This window comes from Rhamphochromis longiceps, linkage group LG3, assembly GCF_057381845.1.
Source record: "Rhamphochromis longiceps isolate RC_006_pf linkage group LG3, R_longiceps_female_GT1.1, whole genome shotgun sequence".
Taxonomy (NCBI): Eukaryota; Metazoa; Chordata; class Actinopteri; order Cichliformes; family Cichlidae; genus Rhamphochromis; species Rhamphochromis longiceps.
The window spans coordinates 34,964,016-34,977,973 of NC_140559.1; the positions used below are offsets into that span (position 1 = coordinate 34,964,016).

Consider the following 13,958-nt stretch of genomic DNA (forward strand, 5'->3'; position numbering starts at 1 on the left):
TATTAAAGAATGTTAGCTACCACTGACCGCTTGTCTGGAGGCTTTATTGAATGGAAAACTTGCACAACACCTAACATCATGGAGACCGCTGGAAGCACTGTGAGAATCATGTTCTTTGATTTCTCCAGTGCCTTCAACACCATTCTTCCCTCGGTTCTAAAGGACAAGCTGGAGAACTCTGGAGTGGACCATCACCTCACTACCTGGATCCTGGACTACCTCACCGACCGACCACAGTATGTGAGGACTCAGGGCTGTGTGTCGGACAGGGTCGTCTGCAGTACGGGGGCCCCACAGGGAACGGTTCTGGCTCCGTTCCTCTTCACCATCTACACTGCAGACTTCTCCCACAATTCCACCCAGTGCTTCCTGCAGAAGTTCTCTGATGACTCTGCAATAGTCGGCCTCATCACTGATGGGGACGACAAGGAGTACAGAGGTCTGACCCAAGACTTTGTGGACTGGTGCCAGCTGAACTACCTCCAGATCAACGCCAGTAAAACCAAGGAACTGGTGGTAGACTTCCGCAGGCACAAGCATTCTCCACTGCAACCACTGAACATCCAAGGTATGGACATTGAGGCTGTGGACAGCTACAGGTACCTTGGTGTTCATCTGAACAATAGACTGGACTGGACTCATAACTCAGACGCCCTCTACAGGAAAGGGCAGAGCAGGCTGTACCTGCTGCGGAGACTCAGGTCGTTTGGAGTGGAGGGCCCACTCCTGAAGACCTTCTATGACTCTGTTGTGGCTTCTGCTATCTTTTATGCCGTGGTCTGCTGGGGCGGCAGCATCTCTGCTGGGGACAGGAAGAGACTGAACAGGGTGAGCCGAAGGGCCAGCTCTGTTCTAGGATGCCCTCTGGACCCAGTGGAGGTGGTGAGTGACAGGAGAACGGCGGCTAAGCTGTCATCCCTGTTGGACAACATCTCCCACCCCATGCAGCAGACTGTGACAGCACTGAGCAGCTCCTTCAGTGGGAGACTGCGGCACCCACGGTGTGGGACCGAGAGATTTCGCAGGTCTTTCCTCCCCACTGCTGTCAGACTCCATAATAAAGACTTTAACTGATCAAGCACACACATCCATACATATGCAATAATACTAAGTGCAATAATCCTTCTGTCATCGTTGTATTTTTACTCAGTTGTATATAGTATTTGTATTTGTATTCTATTTTTATCTTATTGTATATTTATTTTATTTTATTCTACTGTATATAGTATTTTATTTTATTCTATTCTGTACAGTTGTGTACTGTATTTATTCTTATTGTATTCTAATTTTTGCCTCATAACTTTTGCACTGTCCACTTCCTGCTGTGACAAAACAAATTTCCCACGTGTGGGACTAATAAAGGTTATCTTATCTTATCACCCTGGTTTGGAAGAATTGCTCTTGATGAGATTCCTGCTTGATTGTACTTGACAGACATTCTGTAACAGATTTGAGTTCCACTGCAGCCCTTACAATTTATTGGTAGGGGATGGAAGAAACACGAAAAGAACCTGAAGACTATGGCAGCAGTGGGATTCGAACCTACGCCTCCGAAGAGACTGGAGCCTAAATCCAGCACCTTAGACCGCTCGGTCATGCTACCATTGCGAGTGAGGACCTCATCGCAAAACTCTAGACAGTAAAACTTGAAAAAGTGCAGCACAAAATAGGAGCTCAGAACATTCAGTGATGCTCTTACTGTTGTAGAAAAACATGTTTAATACTTTTTGGACACAAAAACATCTGCCTGTCCTGGTTAAAACCTGTTCATCAACCCTGATTAACAATGGGCTCTTGGCTCAGTTTCATCATTGTCCATATGCAACTTGTCATAAGCACTGATCAACAGGCAGGATCACCATTCACAGAGAGTCAAGGAAGGGTTCCAATCACAGCATTGTAAGATGGCAAGAGACGTACCCTTAATGCACCCACCCTTGTTTCAAAGAAGCTCATTTGATTTTCACATAAACAGCCACCTTGACTCGCCGCTCATAATTGCAGGCCTGCTTGTGTACATCCTCATCACTGAAGACTGTACAGTCCCGATCTGAACCGTTATGCCATGTGCTTAGCCTTACCTGATGTTTGCCTTCAGCCAACAACTTTGCCCTATGTAATCCATCGTGGGATTAACACAAAGAACACATTGGCTTGTGGGCACATTAAAGACATGTTCCCATACCGGGAGTTGAACCCGGGTCGCCTGGGTGAAAACCAGGAATCTTAACCGCTAGACCATATGGGATTGGTTTGGTAATGCGCCACTGTCGTGCTCGTGCTGCTGGGTTAGAACCAGGCATTCTAGCCGCTAGACCATATGGGACTGCTCCACTGTCATGAAATCAAGGATACTCTTGTCACTCTGCAGCCTTGGTGAGACCAACATAGCAGCACCTTAATCAATTCTCCAGCAGTTGCAGGTTCTGCTCAAAAGCACATTACAAGGGAGTGGACTGGACTTGAAGCACACTTGAGTGGCATGCGGGAAAGTCCACTAACCAGTCAGTGATGAGACCATGAACAAAAAGACATGAAAAACATGCAAGTTGTAAATGACTTTACAGCACGTGCCTAATGTGGTTTGGAAGAATTGCTCCTGATGGGTTTCCTGCATGTTTGGACTTGACAGACATTCTATAACAGATTTGATTTCCACTGCAGCCCTTACAATTTATTGGTAAGGCATGGAAGAAACAAAACTTTGCCGCTAGAACACTATGGCAGCAGTGGGATTCGAACCCACGCCTCCGAAGAGACTGGAGCCTTAATCCAGCACCTTAGACCGCTCGGTCATGCTACCAATGCGAGTAAGGACCTCATCGCAAAAATCTAGATAGTAAAACTTGAAAAGTGCAGCACAAAATAGAAGCCCAGAACATTCAGTGATGCTCTTGCTGTTTTAGAAAAACATGTTTAATACTTGCCTGAATGTTTTTGGATACAATAGCATCTGCCTGCCCTGGTTAAACTCTTATTGCAGCAATAGGATTTCAACCCACATGTGTGAGGAGCCTGGAGTCTTAACCCAGATCCTTAGACCACACAATCTAACACCTTACAATGCGGTGGACTTGAAGCACACTTGAGTAGCCACTAACCAGTCAGTGTTGACACTGTGAATAAAAATATATGAAACACCTGCACATTGTAAATTACTTTTGCAAAAGAATTTCTTTTATTCATGTATTAATCGCATTATTATAAAAACAAACAATATCCTGCTCACTCTTCTGTTAATCTTCTTCTCCACTGATGCCTTACAAAAGCCGAAGCTATTGTTGCCTATCTGTACTTCAACATCATTAGTGAAAGGTCAAAATCACTGACCATGAGAGACGTGAGACCGTCTCTGGAAGGCTCTGATTCTTCTATTGAAGTTGGACTTGAAGTGGATTGGACTTGAGAGTTTTATTTCTTGAACATCTGTAAATTGTATTCAACAGATATTAACTGAAATGGAACTAGGGCAAGAGCATAGTCTCATGTAACACACACTCGTGTTACATTTGTACCACAAGGTAACCAAGTAAGTTATTACAAAGATATTCCTATTTACAACGATGGGCTAGGGAAAGGTAGTAATGAGAGTATTTAAAAAGAAGTATCAAAAGTTAACCCTGTATTCCTGAGAATTCTTTTAGAATGTTTCGAATTCACAAGAGCTATTTTAGGATTTTTGAGAGTTCTATTAGAATGTTCCAGATTCCTGAGCGTTCTTAGACTGTTCCAGATTCCTGAGAATTCTTTTAGAATGTTTTGAATTCACAAGAGCTATTTTAGGATTTTTGAGAGTTCTATTGGAATGTTCCAGATTCCTGAGAATCCTTTTAGGATGTTCCAAATTCCTCCAAATAATTCTCAATGACACATTGCAACACCAAGTTTTATTATAGTCACACATTGCAATAGAGTTTTCTGGGTAATTGACCAAGTCTGGTGGCATTACCTCCAAAGCTTATAGAAGTTTCTGCTAACAGCAGCTACATTGTCAGGAACAGCACCTACCAACAGATATCCTCAACAGCTCACCTCACTATCATAACCGAGCAATATTATTGTCAAATGTTGATGTTATTCACCTACAAAAACTCCTGGCTGTCCGTTGCTGTCATGGGGTGCGGAGGGTTAAATAGCAGCGCACATCTGAAAATAGCTTAACATACTCATGGTCCCTTTGTGGTTGTATAATACCTTGGTGCCACTGGATTTCAGCATGTCTCTCACACTCATACTGGTAACAGATGGTATCTCAGGATGTTTGAGGGAAGCATTCACACACAAAGGACCCAGAGTGGGGGGAGGAGTCTTTTGTCTCCTTCTCCACTGTAAGAGGTAGCAAGGGAGTGTGAAACTTTCTTTGGGGGTGGGGGTACCAAAGGTGTGAAAACAGCTGTGTACTGCCTTTAGTTCCTGTAAGAGGTATGTAACTGAAGGCCATGCTAGACTCAGTTAGGGACTCTGCCCATCGTCTGCCCCGCAATGATGCATTCCTTCACCAAGCTTGGCTTCTGTTCTTGTTATTATTAAAGAATGTTAGCTACCACTGACCGCTTGTCTGGAGGCTTTATTGAATGGAAAACTTGCACAACACCTAACATCACCCTGGTTTGGAAGAATTGCTCTTGATGAGATTCCTGCTTGACTGTACTTGACAGACATTCTGTAACAGATTTGAGTTCCACTGCAGCCCTTACAATTTATTGGTAGGGGATGGAAGAAACACGAAAAGAACCTGAAGACTATGGCAGCAGTGGGATTCGAACCCACGCCTCCGAAGAGACTGGAGCCTAAATCCAGCACCTTAGACCGCTCGGTCATGCTACCATTGCGAGTGAGGACCTCATCGCAAAACTCTAGACAGTAAAACTTGAAAAAGAGCAGCACAAAATAGGAGCTCAGAACATTCAGTGATGCTCTTACTGTTGTAGAAAAACATGTTTAATACTTTTTGGACACAAAAACATCTGCCTGTCCTGGTTAAAACCTGTTCATCAACCCTGATTAACAATGGGCTCTTGGCTCAGTTTCATCATTGTCCATATGCAACTTGTCATAAGCACTGATCAACAGGCAGGATCACCATTCACAGAGAGTCAAGGAACGGTTCCAATCACAGCATTGTAAGATGGCAAAAGACTTACCCTTAATGCACCCACCCTTGTTTCAAAGAAGCTCATTTGATTTTCACATAAACAGCCACCTTGACTCTACTGATTCCATCTATTTTGGGAACCAGTAGTCTGAGATATTGATGATATGGTACTGTAATGTCTTTAGATGAGATGGAGTCTGATTATTGAAGATGTGAAGAGAATAAATTTTCAGTGAGCCAATTAAGAGAAGTCAGGATTGGAGAATTGGCCATCTTTTCTTTAGTCTGTACCATTATTACTGCAAATAAATTTGACCAACATAAACAGAAAACAAAAATCAACATAGGAAAATAAAGCAATACTCAACTAAAGCCCACATGAGGAAAAAAGCCTCCTGGGAGGGGTCACTTTGTCAAGCCTCTTGGTTGCCCAAAACAAAGCGTAACCTGATACACTCCATTTCTCCTCTCACAGTGAAACAGTTTTTCAATTACCTTGACATACAAAAACACTCCAAGGACAAACAATGAATCACGAAAAACTCTGCTGTTCAGTCTGTCTGGATCTACTGAAGGATCCAGTGACTATTTCTTGTGGACACAACTACTGTATGAGCTGTATTAAAGTCCACTGGAATAATGAGGATCCAAAAGGAATCTACAGCTGTCCTCAGTGCAGAAAAATCTTTATCCCGAGGCCTGCTCTTGTGAAAAACAGCATGTTAGCAGAGTTAGTAGAGGACTCTAAGATACCTGGAATCCAACCTGTTTCAGCTGATCTCTGCTATGCTGGACCTGAAGATGTTTCCTGTGATGTCTGCACTGAAAAGAAGCTGAAAGCAGTGAAGTCCTGTCTGGTATGTTTGGTTTCTTACTGTGAGCAACACCTCCAGCCTCACTATAACTCTGCCTTTGACAAACACAAGCTGGTCAAACCATCGAACAGGCTCAAAGGGAACATCTGTTCAACTCATAATGAGATGATGAAGATGTTCTGCCGTACTGATCAAAAATGTATCTGCTATCTCTGCTGTGTGAATGAACATAAACGCCACAACACAATTGAAATGCAAAAAGAATTTGAGGTGATTTTGCAAATTGTTCACCGGAGAATTCAGACCAAAGAAACAGAAGTGAACGTGCTTGGGAAGGAAATCGAGGACATTCTGCAATCTTCTGATAGCGCTGAGAAGGACATTGAGACAATCATCAATGAGCTGGTGAGTTTCATTAAAAAGAAAGGCTCAATCTAATGCTTCTTGGCGACAATTCACTCCCTGGTGGAGATTTATCAGCCCTAGGATCAAGAACACAATTAAAATCACCTCCCAACACCAAATATGGGGAAGCTATGGCTGAAACATGGGTTAAGAGATTGGGGAAAAAAGAGACATCTTCTGAATTTGGACCATAAACACATCCTATAAAAACAGATTCTCTAAATAAGAAACCAGATATAAGAATGTAGCGTCCTTCCTTATCTTTTATGACTTTTTCTGTGGTTAGAGGCAAATTGCTATGGATAAGGATGGCTACTCCTCTGCTTTTTGTGTTATATGATGAGTAAAAAACTTGGCCAACCCAATTTCTTTTTAGTTTTGAGTGTTCCAAATCATTTAAATGAGTTTCTGAAAGTAAGGCAATTTGTATTTTTTCCTTTTTCAAGAATGAAAGAAGTTTTTGTCTTTTAACAACATTATTCAGCCCTTTAACATTTAAAGAAATTATTTTAAGGTCAGTCATATCAGCTCAGTCTCTTTTGTTATAGTTTCTTTCCCCCCTCTATTAAAACATGATGTGTGGGAAACCATTTCTCGGAATGCGCAACTGCAAATAAGCAAACAGATGTTTCCATAAAAGGGAAAGGTAATTTTAGATACATTATATAGACACAAACATGAAAAAATAAATGAATAAATAAACAACAGAAACAATAGCCACGCATATTAATGATAAAAAAAAAAAAAAGGAAAAAGACAACCCCTAAAACCCCCCTTCCCTCCCCCCAAAAAACGATCCTACAGTCCATCAAAAAAGAAAACTTGGTCTCATGAAACCGAGCAAAAGTCACTGACAGGGAGGCAAAAAGGGGAAAAAAAGAAACAAAACTTCCTCTCCAAACTCCCGCATGCCACCGAGAGAACCAGCCAATCTCATTTATATTTCTGAGTTAAACATGTTTTACTTTATAAAGTTTGTAAGAAAAAACAAATAAGAAGGGACGGGACAGTTAAATCATTCCTTAATAAGAGTACAACTTCCAGTTCCAATATACCTTAACATGGACTGGGTATCCTTAAATTAAGAGTATGTCTAATATTTAAGTGCCGTAATAGAACTGATCATATTCAATCAATTGCTGTCGGTGTTCAATTTAACTCAAATTGTTCAAAAAAGCAAGAGCATCTTCAGATTTACGGAAGGAGTAATTTTCCCCTCCGTGAGAAAAGTTAAGTGTAGCAGGATAGCGCATATAAAAGCGCATATTTTTCTGGATTAGTTTTTGGCACACTCCGTTAAACGCACGTCGCATCTCTTTTACTCCTGTTGCCAAATCTTGTCGAATATGAATGATCTGTCCATCATAAGTCAGGGGGCCATTATCTTTAGCTGCAGTGAGGATCCTAATCTCGTCTACCGGATTATGCACCCTAATAATCATTGCACGAGGGTGATTAGGTCTTGATAATCCAATGGACCGATGGGCTCTGTCGATTTTGATTTTCCCCTGTTTTTAATGTAAATGACCCCTGTCAGAGTGTAATGACCTAATAGTTGTGCGAATTTAGAATTTTAAGTGACTGTCCTATTCTGCTCTGGGGAACAGGGCAGTGGCGACGTGATAGCAACTTCCTGAACTCAGTTGGTTACTCGTATGATTAATGTCTTTTCCTGTCATCTACTTAATCACTTACTGAATAAATACTGTATATATAAACAAATACAAAAACATAAACACTTTGCTACCTATGTAAAGAAATCGAAATAATAAAGATGACTAATTATGCATAATACATAGAGTACTATATTTATTGTGTGTTCACTTCATGAATTTGGTGACTGCTGCTGTAGAAAAAGCTCCAAAAGACCACGGATTTTGGCAGGACCCAGAAAGCAATGTTACACAACAGATCATAAGTAAGTGTGTTTATTTTTCAACAAAAGGAAAGAGGCATGTAGAGCCAGGATCAGGGCAGTCATAACATATTTAACAAGCAAATAGGGATTGTTTGTAAAGAAGGAGGGGGAAAAAATTAGTCAGAACAGGAATGGCAGGGAGAACATAAATTGCGAGACGAAATCCGGGGAGTTGGTCAGTGGTCACCGATCGATGATCAGTGGTCACTGATTAAAAGTCTTTGATCTGTGGTTGTTGATCAATGGTCATGACAATTTGAATATTAACAAGAAACTGACCTCACAGGCCATTGTTCACCAGTGGTGCTAGTTTCAGTCATTGTGCAAAGGTACTGTTTATAAAGTTGGGGAAACCTGCAGTCAGGTGAGACTGAAAAAATCACATGTATGATTTTTCCAAGCCCGGTTCGAGCTCCGGCTTGGACAGTCTCGGTCGTTGTGTCCTTGGGCAAGACTCTTCACCCGTTGCCTACTGGTGGTGGTCAGAGGGCCCGGTGGCGCCAGTGTCTGGCAGCCTCGCCTCTATCAGTGTGCCCCAGGGTGGCTGTGGCTAGAATGTAGCTTGCCATCACCAGTGTGTGAATGTGTGCATGGATGACTGGATATGTAAAGTGCTTTGGGGTCCTTAGGGACAAGTAAAGCGGTATACAAATACAGGCCATTTACCATTTACCATTATTTCTCAACTGAGAGGAGGTGACCTTCTGAAATCCCATGATTTCCTTAAACACAGTGTAACCCAGTACATATCACCTTCTCCTCTCACAGTGATAATGTTTGGCATGCATTTTGCAGACAAAAATTGACACCCAGGCTACAAAATGGATCAAGAAAAACTCTGCAAATCAAATCCCAGCAGAAAAATGAAAGGTGTCGAGTTATAATGCTTCAGAAGAAGCTGGAGTAGGAGGTCTCTGAGCTGAAGAAGACGGACAAGGAGCTAAAGCAGCAACATGGAATTTCTACTCAGCTACTCCCTGCTTTTCAAACTTAACAATTATACAGACTCACCAAACTTCAAAATGTGTCCAGTTAAACACTCTGAAAATCTGAAAACAGCAGCGCTAGAAGGCATCTATAAGTTGGAATTTTGACTTAATAACTTTAAATTATGGGTAGTTATGGGGTAAGGGGGATAGGGGTTAGGCTTTTATAGCTATGATAAAACAAACAATGCATATATCTTAGGGTGATGTCACAATGGAGAACACTGCCCCCTTTAGTTAACTACACGTTTATTGGAGTTTAACCAGGTTCTATTTCAGTTTACAGCCCTGTTTTCCCCTCTCCTACTGAAGGTTGTTTGTGAAATACATGTCTGGGTTGGTGGAAGGACAAAGTTAGGGTGAACACGTATTATATTCAGCAGACTCGTCTGTCTCGACGAGTTTATCGACGAGTCCGTGAAAAGACTACAAGGAATCCCAGAATGCACCTCACGTGCGTCCGCTGAAATGGAGACAAAGTGTCCTCGTGCGGAACTTTAGACGAGTTCTTAAAATCTTCTATCTCTCGTTACAGAATTATCGAATTGACTTTTTTTCATGGAGATAAAATAGCATTAAGACATAATATAAAACACAAAGTTATAATTTTCAAAACCTGTATGTCTGTTAATCTCACGGTTGAAGCCAGCTTTACCGGGTGGGTAACACGGAATGTTGACAGTGTGACGCCAGACTCGGGCAGTAGAAGCCGCTCTCTGTGTTCAGAATTTGTCTTATATTTCAGCTCCATCTAAACATTTGGATTTCAGCCAACCTAAATGAGTTTCAGGGGTGACAGCGATGATGACGACAGCTGCAGTAAACGAAGAGTCGCGTATGTTTACGGTCCGGAGTACATCCAGACCTGCGACACTTTATCCAAAGTGCCAAACCGGGTGAGTTGAACTGAATGAGAGGCGTTACAGAGCTAGTTAGGTAGCAGCCTTTTCCTAATCTGGAAAACGATATCCTTGTCTTTACCTCTGTTACCAGGCGAGTATGGTCCACTCACTGATAGAAGCCTATGGACTGCTTCAACACATGAGGTGAGCTGCTGGTGTTTGCACCGAGAGAGAACACAGTTGGTATTGTTTTTGTCAGTGAGCAGGAGAGGATGTACAAAAGACACACTGTGCAAGATGAAGGTGGGTGGATCAATCCAAATATCAATAGTATCGCTACCAAAGCTAGTATTTGTATCGGATCTATATAAACATTTGCATTGTTGCACAGGAGTAGTGGGAGAGGATCAGCGATTTATAACTAATGATTAAAGCAGCAGAGTGCTGTATAAACACACTGAGAGTGAAAACAGGTGAGTAAAGAAGAAACATTTAGTCTGTCAGGAGAAGCCCCAATCACCCTTGGCCTATTGCAGCATAACTAAAGCAGGATTCAGGGAATTATTAAGATGTTGGTCAAAACTGGGAACACTGTCCAAAATGATGCCAAAATTCCTGACTTGCTCACTGTGAGAAAGGGATGATAACAAAAACCTCCTGAGACAAAAGTTTTACTATTGCTCGGCTGGTAGGTGGCAGAGATAGTGACAGTCTGCTAGCAACAAAAGAAATCACTAGGAGGTTTCTGGTGCAGCATCTTCTTTCACCCAGCGAGAGCCAACAACCTCCGTAGTAACCACTGGTTGTGTCACATCTACTATGGTGGACAGCCCTAAAAACAATGTACGTGTGAAGTACAAATAAAACTTGTGTTCTTTCATTTATAGTCATTTACAAATGATGTTACCGGTTTAGCTCAGTGCATTAAGTGGGCGAACACATGCCGTACAGCTAAGAGTGGCTAGTCCGAGTTCGAGTCCAACCCGTGGCCCTGCCTGTTTTACCCCTTCTCTGTCTGCTCCTGCTTTCCTGTCCACTGTGTCTATCAAATAAAGCTGAAAAATCCCCTAAATTCCACTTTTTCAGGTAAACACTTATATTTAATATAATTATATAAAGTTTCTCTTTTTACCTTGATAACTGTTATTTTTAACTCAATTTCTTATGTCTGTTTGTCACTGCAGTGTCTCTGCTGTTAAATCACTCTTTCTCTCTACTCTCTCCAGCATTGTCAAACCCCACGTGGCCACTATAGAGGAAATGGCCAAATTCCACACTGATTCCTACCTGGAGCATCTCCACAAGATCAGCCAGGACGGAGACAACGATGACCCCCAGTCGGCTGACTACGGCCTGGGTGAGCAAAACACATTGCTACCTTTTTATTATTTAATCTTTAATGTGTTAAACGCACACACTTTCAGTGCAGTATGGTGTCATTGGGTTTCTGGTTTAAAGCACAGCTGCCTTTTTCCTGTATGACTAAAGTGATGAAGGGGTTAATTGATCATTACCTGCAATATTAAAGCAGCTGTAGTACAAAAATGGAAATAAAGGGGTTAAAATGATTTCACCAGTAGATGGCGATGTAACACTGCACTTAATAACACTGACAGCGATCATAAATGTTCTCCTCAAATAACATTTTTTTTCTTTTGTTTGAGACACAAGTGCTTAAAAAAAATCTAAGGGTATGTTTGTTGATCTTGTCCCACTCCTAGGATCCCACTGTTGTTTGTTGTTCTTGGATGGGTTGTATGTTAGTCCATCCTTTTCCGAAGTTTACATTTCTAACTTTAGACTAAGCTTCAAGTTCACTCTGCTTGTTTTTGTTCCATGACATTCCCTTATCCTTTATCTTTCTCTCACCCTCTCTTTTTTAACTCAGTAAAGTTCTCATTCAAGGACTTGAGTTACCCTTCAGACTTCAGTGCGGTTTAAGGCGCAAATATCAGGCAAAGTTTTGTGCTTTTGTGTGTCGTCGTAAAATCCACTGCATGCATGCATGTACCGCGAAGCATTATATTAGGTGCCTGTTGAAGTAACTCGGTGTTTATTAGTGGCGTTTCAGTGTCACCTCTTACTGGCATGCATCACTAGGGTAACATGTGCTGCAGACCTAACCACATCCAGTTAAGACACCGCAAAGTGACCAATCAGTTCCTTGGAAAATAGTGTTACGATTCCTGGAAAAGCTGGTCATATGAGACTGATAAGCCCTCGATTAACTTATCGAGTTGATAACCATCTGCATGTGACTTTTGACAGGAGCAGACACTTCCCCCAACCAGCTGTACGGTGAGGGGAGGAAGATGGGGGGGAAAAAGACACACTGTGGAAGAGAGCCACTGGTAGATAATAACTAATGATTAAATACAGAGTGGTGTATAAACACATAGTGAGTAAAGAAGAAACACAGTGCATTGTGGGAATACCCCAGCAGCCTTGGCCTATTGCAGGGTAACTAAGAGAGGATTCACCTGATCCAGCTCTAACTATAACCTTTATCAAAAAGGAAAGCTTTAAGTTTATCCTAGCTGTCAGATCCCTGACAAATTAACATGCGTACTGCGAATTGGTTTTGCCTTTTTTTTTTTTAAAGTATTTATTTTTTAAATCCCTCATCTTCCTCTCGCCTGCTGTATTTTGTCCCTCCAGGCTATGACTGTCCAGTGGTCGAGGGCATATTTGACTATGCAGCAGGAGTGGGGGGTGCTACGCTGACGGCAGCTCAGACTCTGTTGGACCAAAAGTGTGACGTGGCCATCAACTGGGCAGGAGGGTGGCACCACGCCAAGAAGTAGGCTAACACACTTTAGTGTGCTGTGACCTTCCTGTGTGCTGCATTACATGTGCATATAGTGTCTCCCAGCAGGCTGTCCTCCTGACCCATGCCCTCCTTCTGCACCTAAACCAGCTTTAGACGAGCACTTGTTCAGTCAGTACTTGTCAGTTTAAGAACAGAGACAGTGTTTGGTGGATAATGTGACTTTATTTATCCACTCAGAACAAAATCTTTTGGCTATGTCCTTTTAATCGTATCTGTAGACAGTAATAGCCCATTAATGTGTGCCGATGTGATGTAATCGCACTGTTGTCTCCCCCCGTGACAGTCACATAAATGCCCGTGAAGGCAGACTTGCAGTTGGATTATTTGTCACTCATGAGGGTGAGAACGGCGAGCATAAATAGAGCCCCAAGCAGCCAGTTTCCCCTCTCCACTCAAAGATCTACTGTAGGAATCACTGTTTAGATAAACTATATCTGCATAAACCTTTAGAGACATTACACACTGGTCACCGAACAGTCGTTGTTGTGCTTATGTCAGTCACTCTGGCTTAACTGATCCAGCTGTGATCCGGTGTTTCAGGGCTAGACTCAGAATTTGTTAAACCATCAATTTCCATCAGTTACATCAAATAGCCTGAAGAGGGTGCTCTTGACAAAGCAGTACATTTCAAACGTGGCGCTTCATCTTCATCTCTCTTATCGTCCAGGGATGAGGCTTCAGGCTTCTGTTACGTGAACGATGCCGTGCTGGGAATCCTCAGACTGAGAGAGAAATACGAAAGAGTCCTTTATGTGGACGTTGACCTGCATCATGGAGACGGTGCACACCAAACCGTGACTTTTGCACAATTTAAAATAAGCGTCTTTTACATTTTGTCATCCTCACAGCAGTTTTTTTGGTTCCAGGTTTTAAAAGCTCTTTCCTCCCCTTTGGTCTCTGCAGGTGTTGAAGATGCCTTCAGCTTCACATCCAAAGTTATGACCGTTTCACTGCACAAGTTCTCGCCCGGGTTCTTCCCAGGTCAGGCAATACAGTGAGCTTAACCACAGCATGCTTTAATATGCCAATTTGAATCATGAGACCGTGTTGGATAAGTTTGTGCTTGC

At 42.2% G+C, this 13,958-nt stretch overlaps 1 protein-coding gene and 4 non-coding genes across 5 annotated transcripts in view; 1 reads left to right on the forward strand and 4 right to left on the reverse strand.

Moving 5' to 3' along the window:
* Nucleotides 1-1,521: 1,521 nt before the first annotated feature.
* trnal-uag (transfer RNA leucine (anticodon UAG)) lies at nucleotides 1,522-1,603 on the reverse strand. The gene has a single exon. It is a non-coding gene; the product is annotated as a tRNA-Leu (tRNA).
* Nucleotides 1,604-2,176: 573 nt separating this feature from the next.
* On the reverse strand, nucleotides 2,177-2,248 carry trnae-uuc (transfer RNA glutamic acid (anticodon UUC)). Its single transcript has one exon. It is a non-coding gene; the product is annotated as a tRNA-Glu (tRNA).
* Nucleotides 2,249-2,721: 473 nt separating this feature from the next.
* trnal-aag (transfer RNA leucine (anticodon AAG)) lies at nucleotides 2,722-2,803 on the reverse strand. The gene has a single exon. It is a non-coding gene; the product is annotated as a tRNA-Leu (tRNA).
* Nucleotides 2,804-4,745: 1,942 nt separating this feature from the next.
* On the reverse strand, nucleotides 4,746-4,827 carry trnal-uag (transfer RNA leucine (anticodon UAG)). The gene has a single exon. It is a non-coding gene; the product is annotated as a tRNA-Leu (tRNA).
* Nucleotides 4,828-9,683: 4,856 nt separating this feature from the next.
* hdac8 (histone deacetylase 8) overlaps nucleotides 9,684-13,958 on the forward strand; it is a 40,216-nt gene continuing 35,941 nt past the window's right edge. Inside the window, exons 1-6 of the mRNA XM_085395422.1 lie at nucleotides 9,684-10,115; nucleotides 10,213-10,265; nucleotides 11,288-11,418; nucleotides 12,720-12,861; nucleotides 13,559-13,671; nucleotides 13,795-13,872. Coding sequence (XP_085251548.1) covers nucleotides 9,999-10,115; nucleotides 10,213-10,265; nucleotides 11,288-11,418; nucleotides 12,720-12,861; nucleotides 13,559-13,671; nucleotides 13,795-13,872 — 634 coding nt within the window. The 5' untranslated portion in view covers nucleotides 9,684-9,998. The remainder of the gene's footprint in view (nucleotides 10,116-10,212; nucleotides 10,266-11,287; nucleotides 11,419-12,719; nucleotides 12,862-13,558; nucleotides 13,672-13,794; nucleotides 13,873-13,958) is intronic.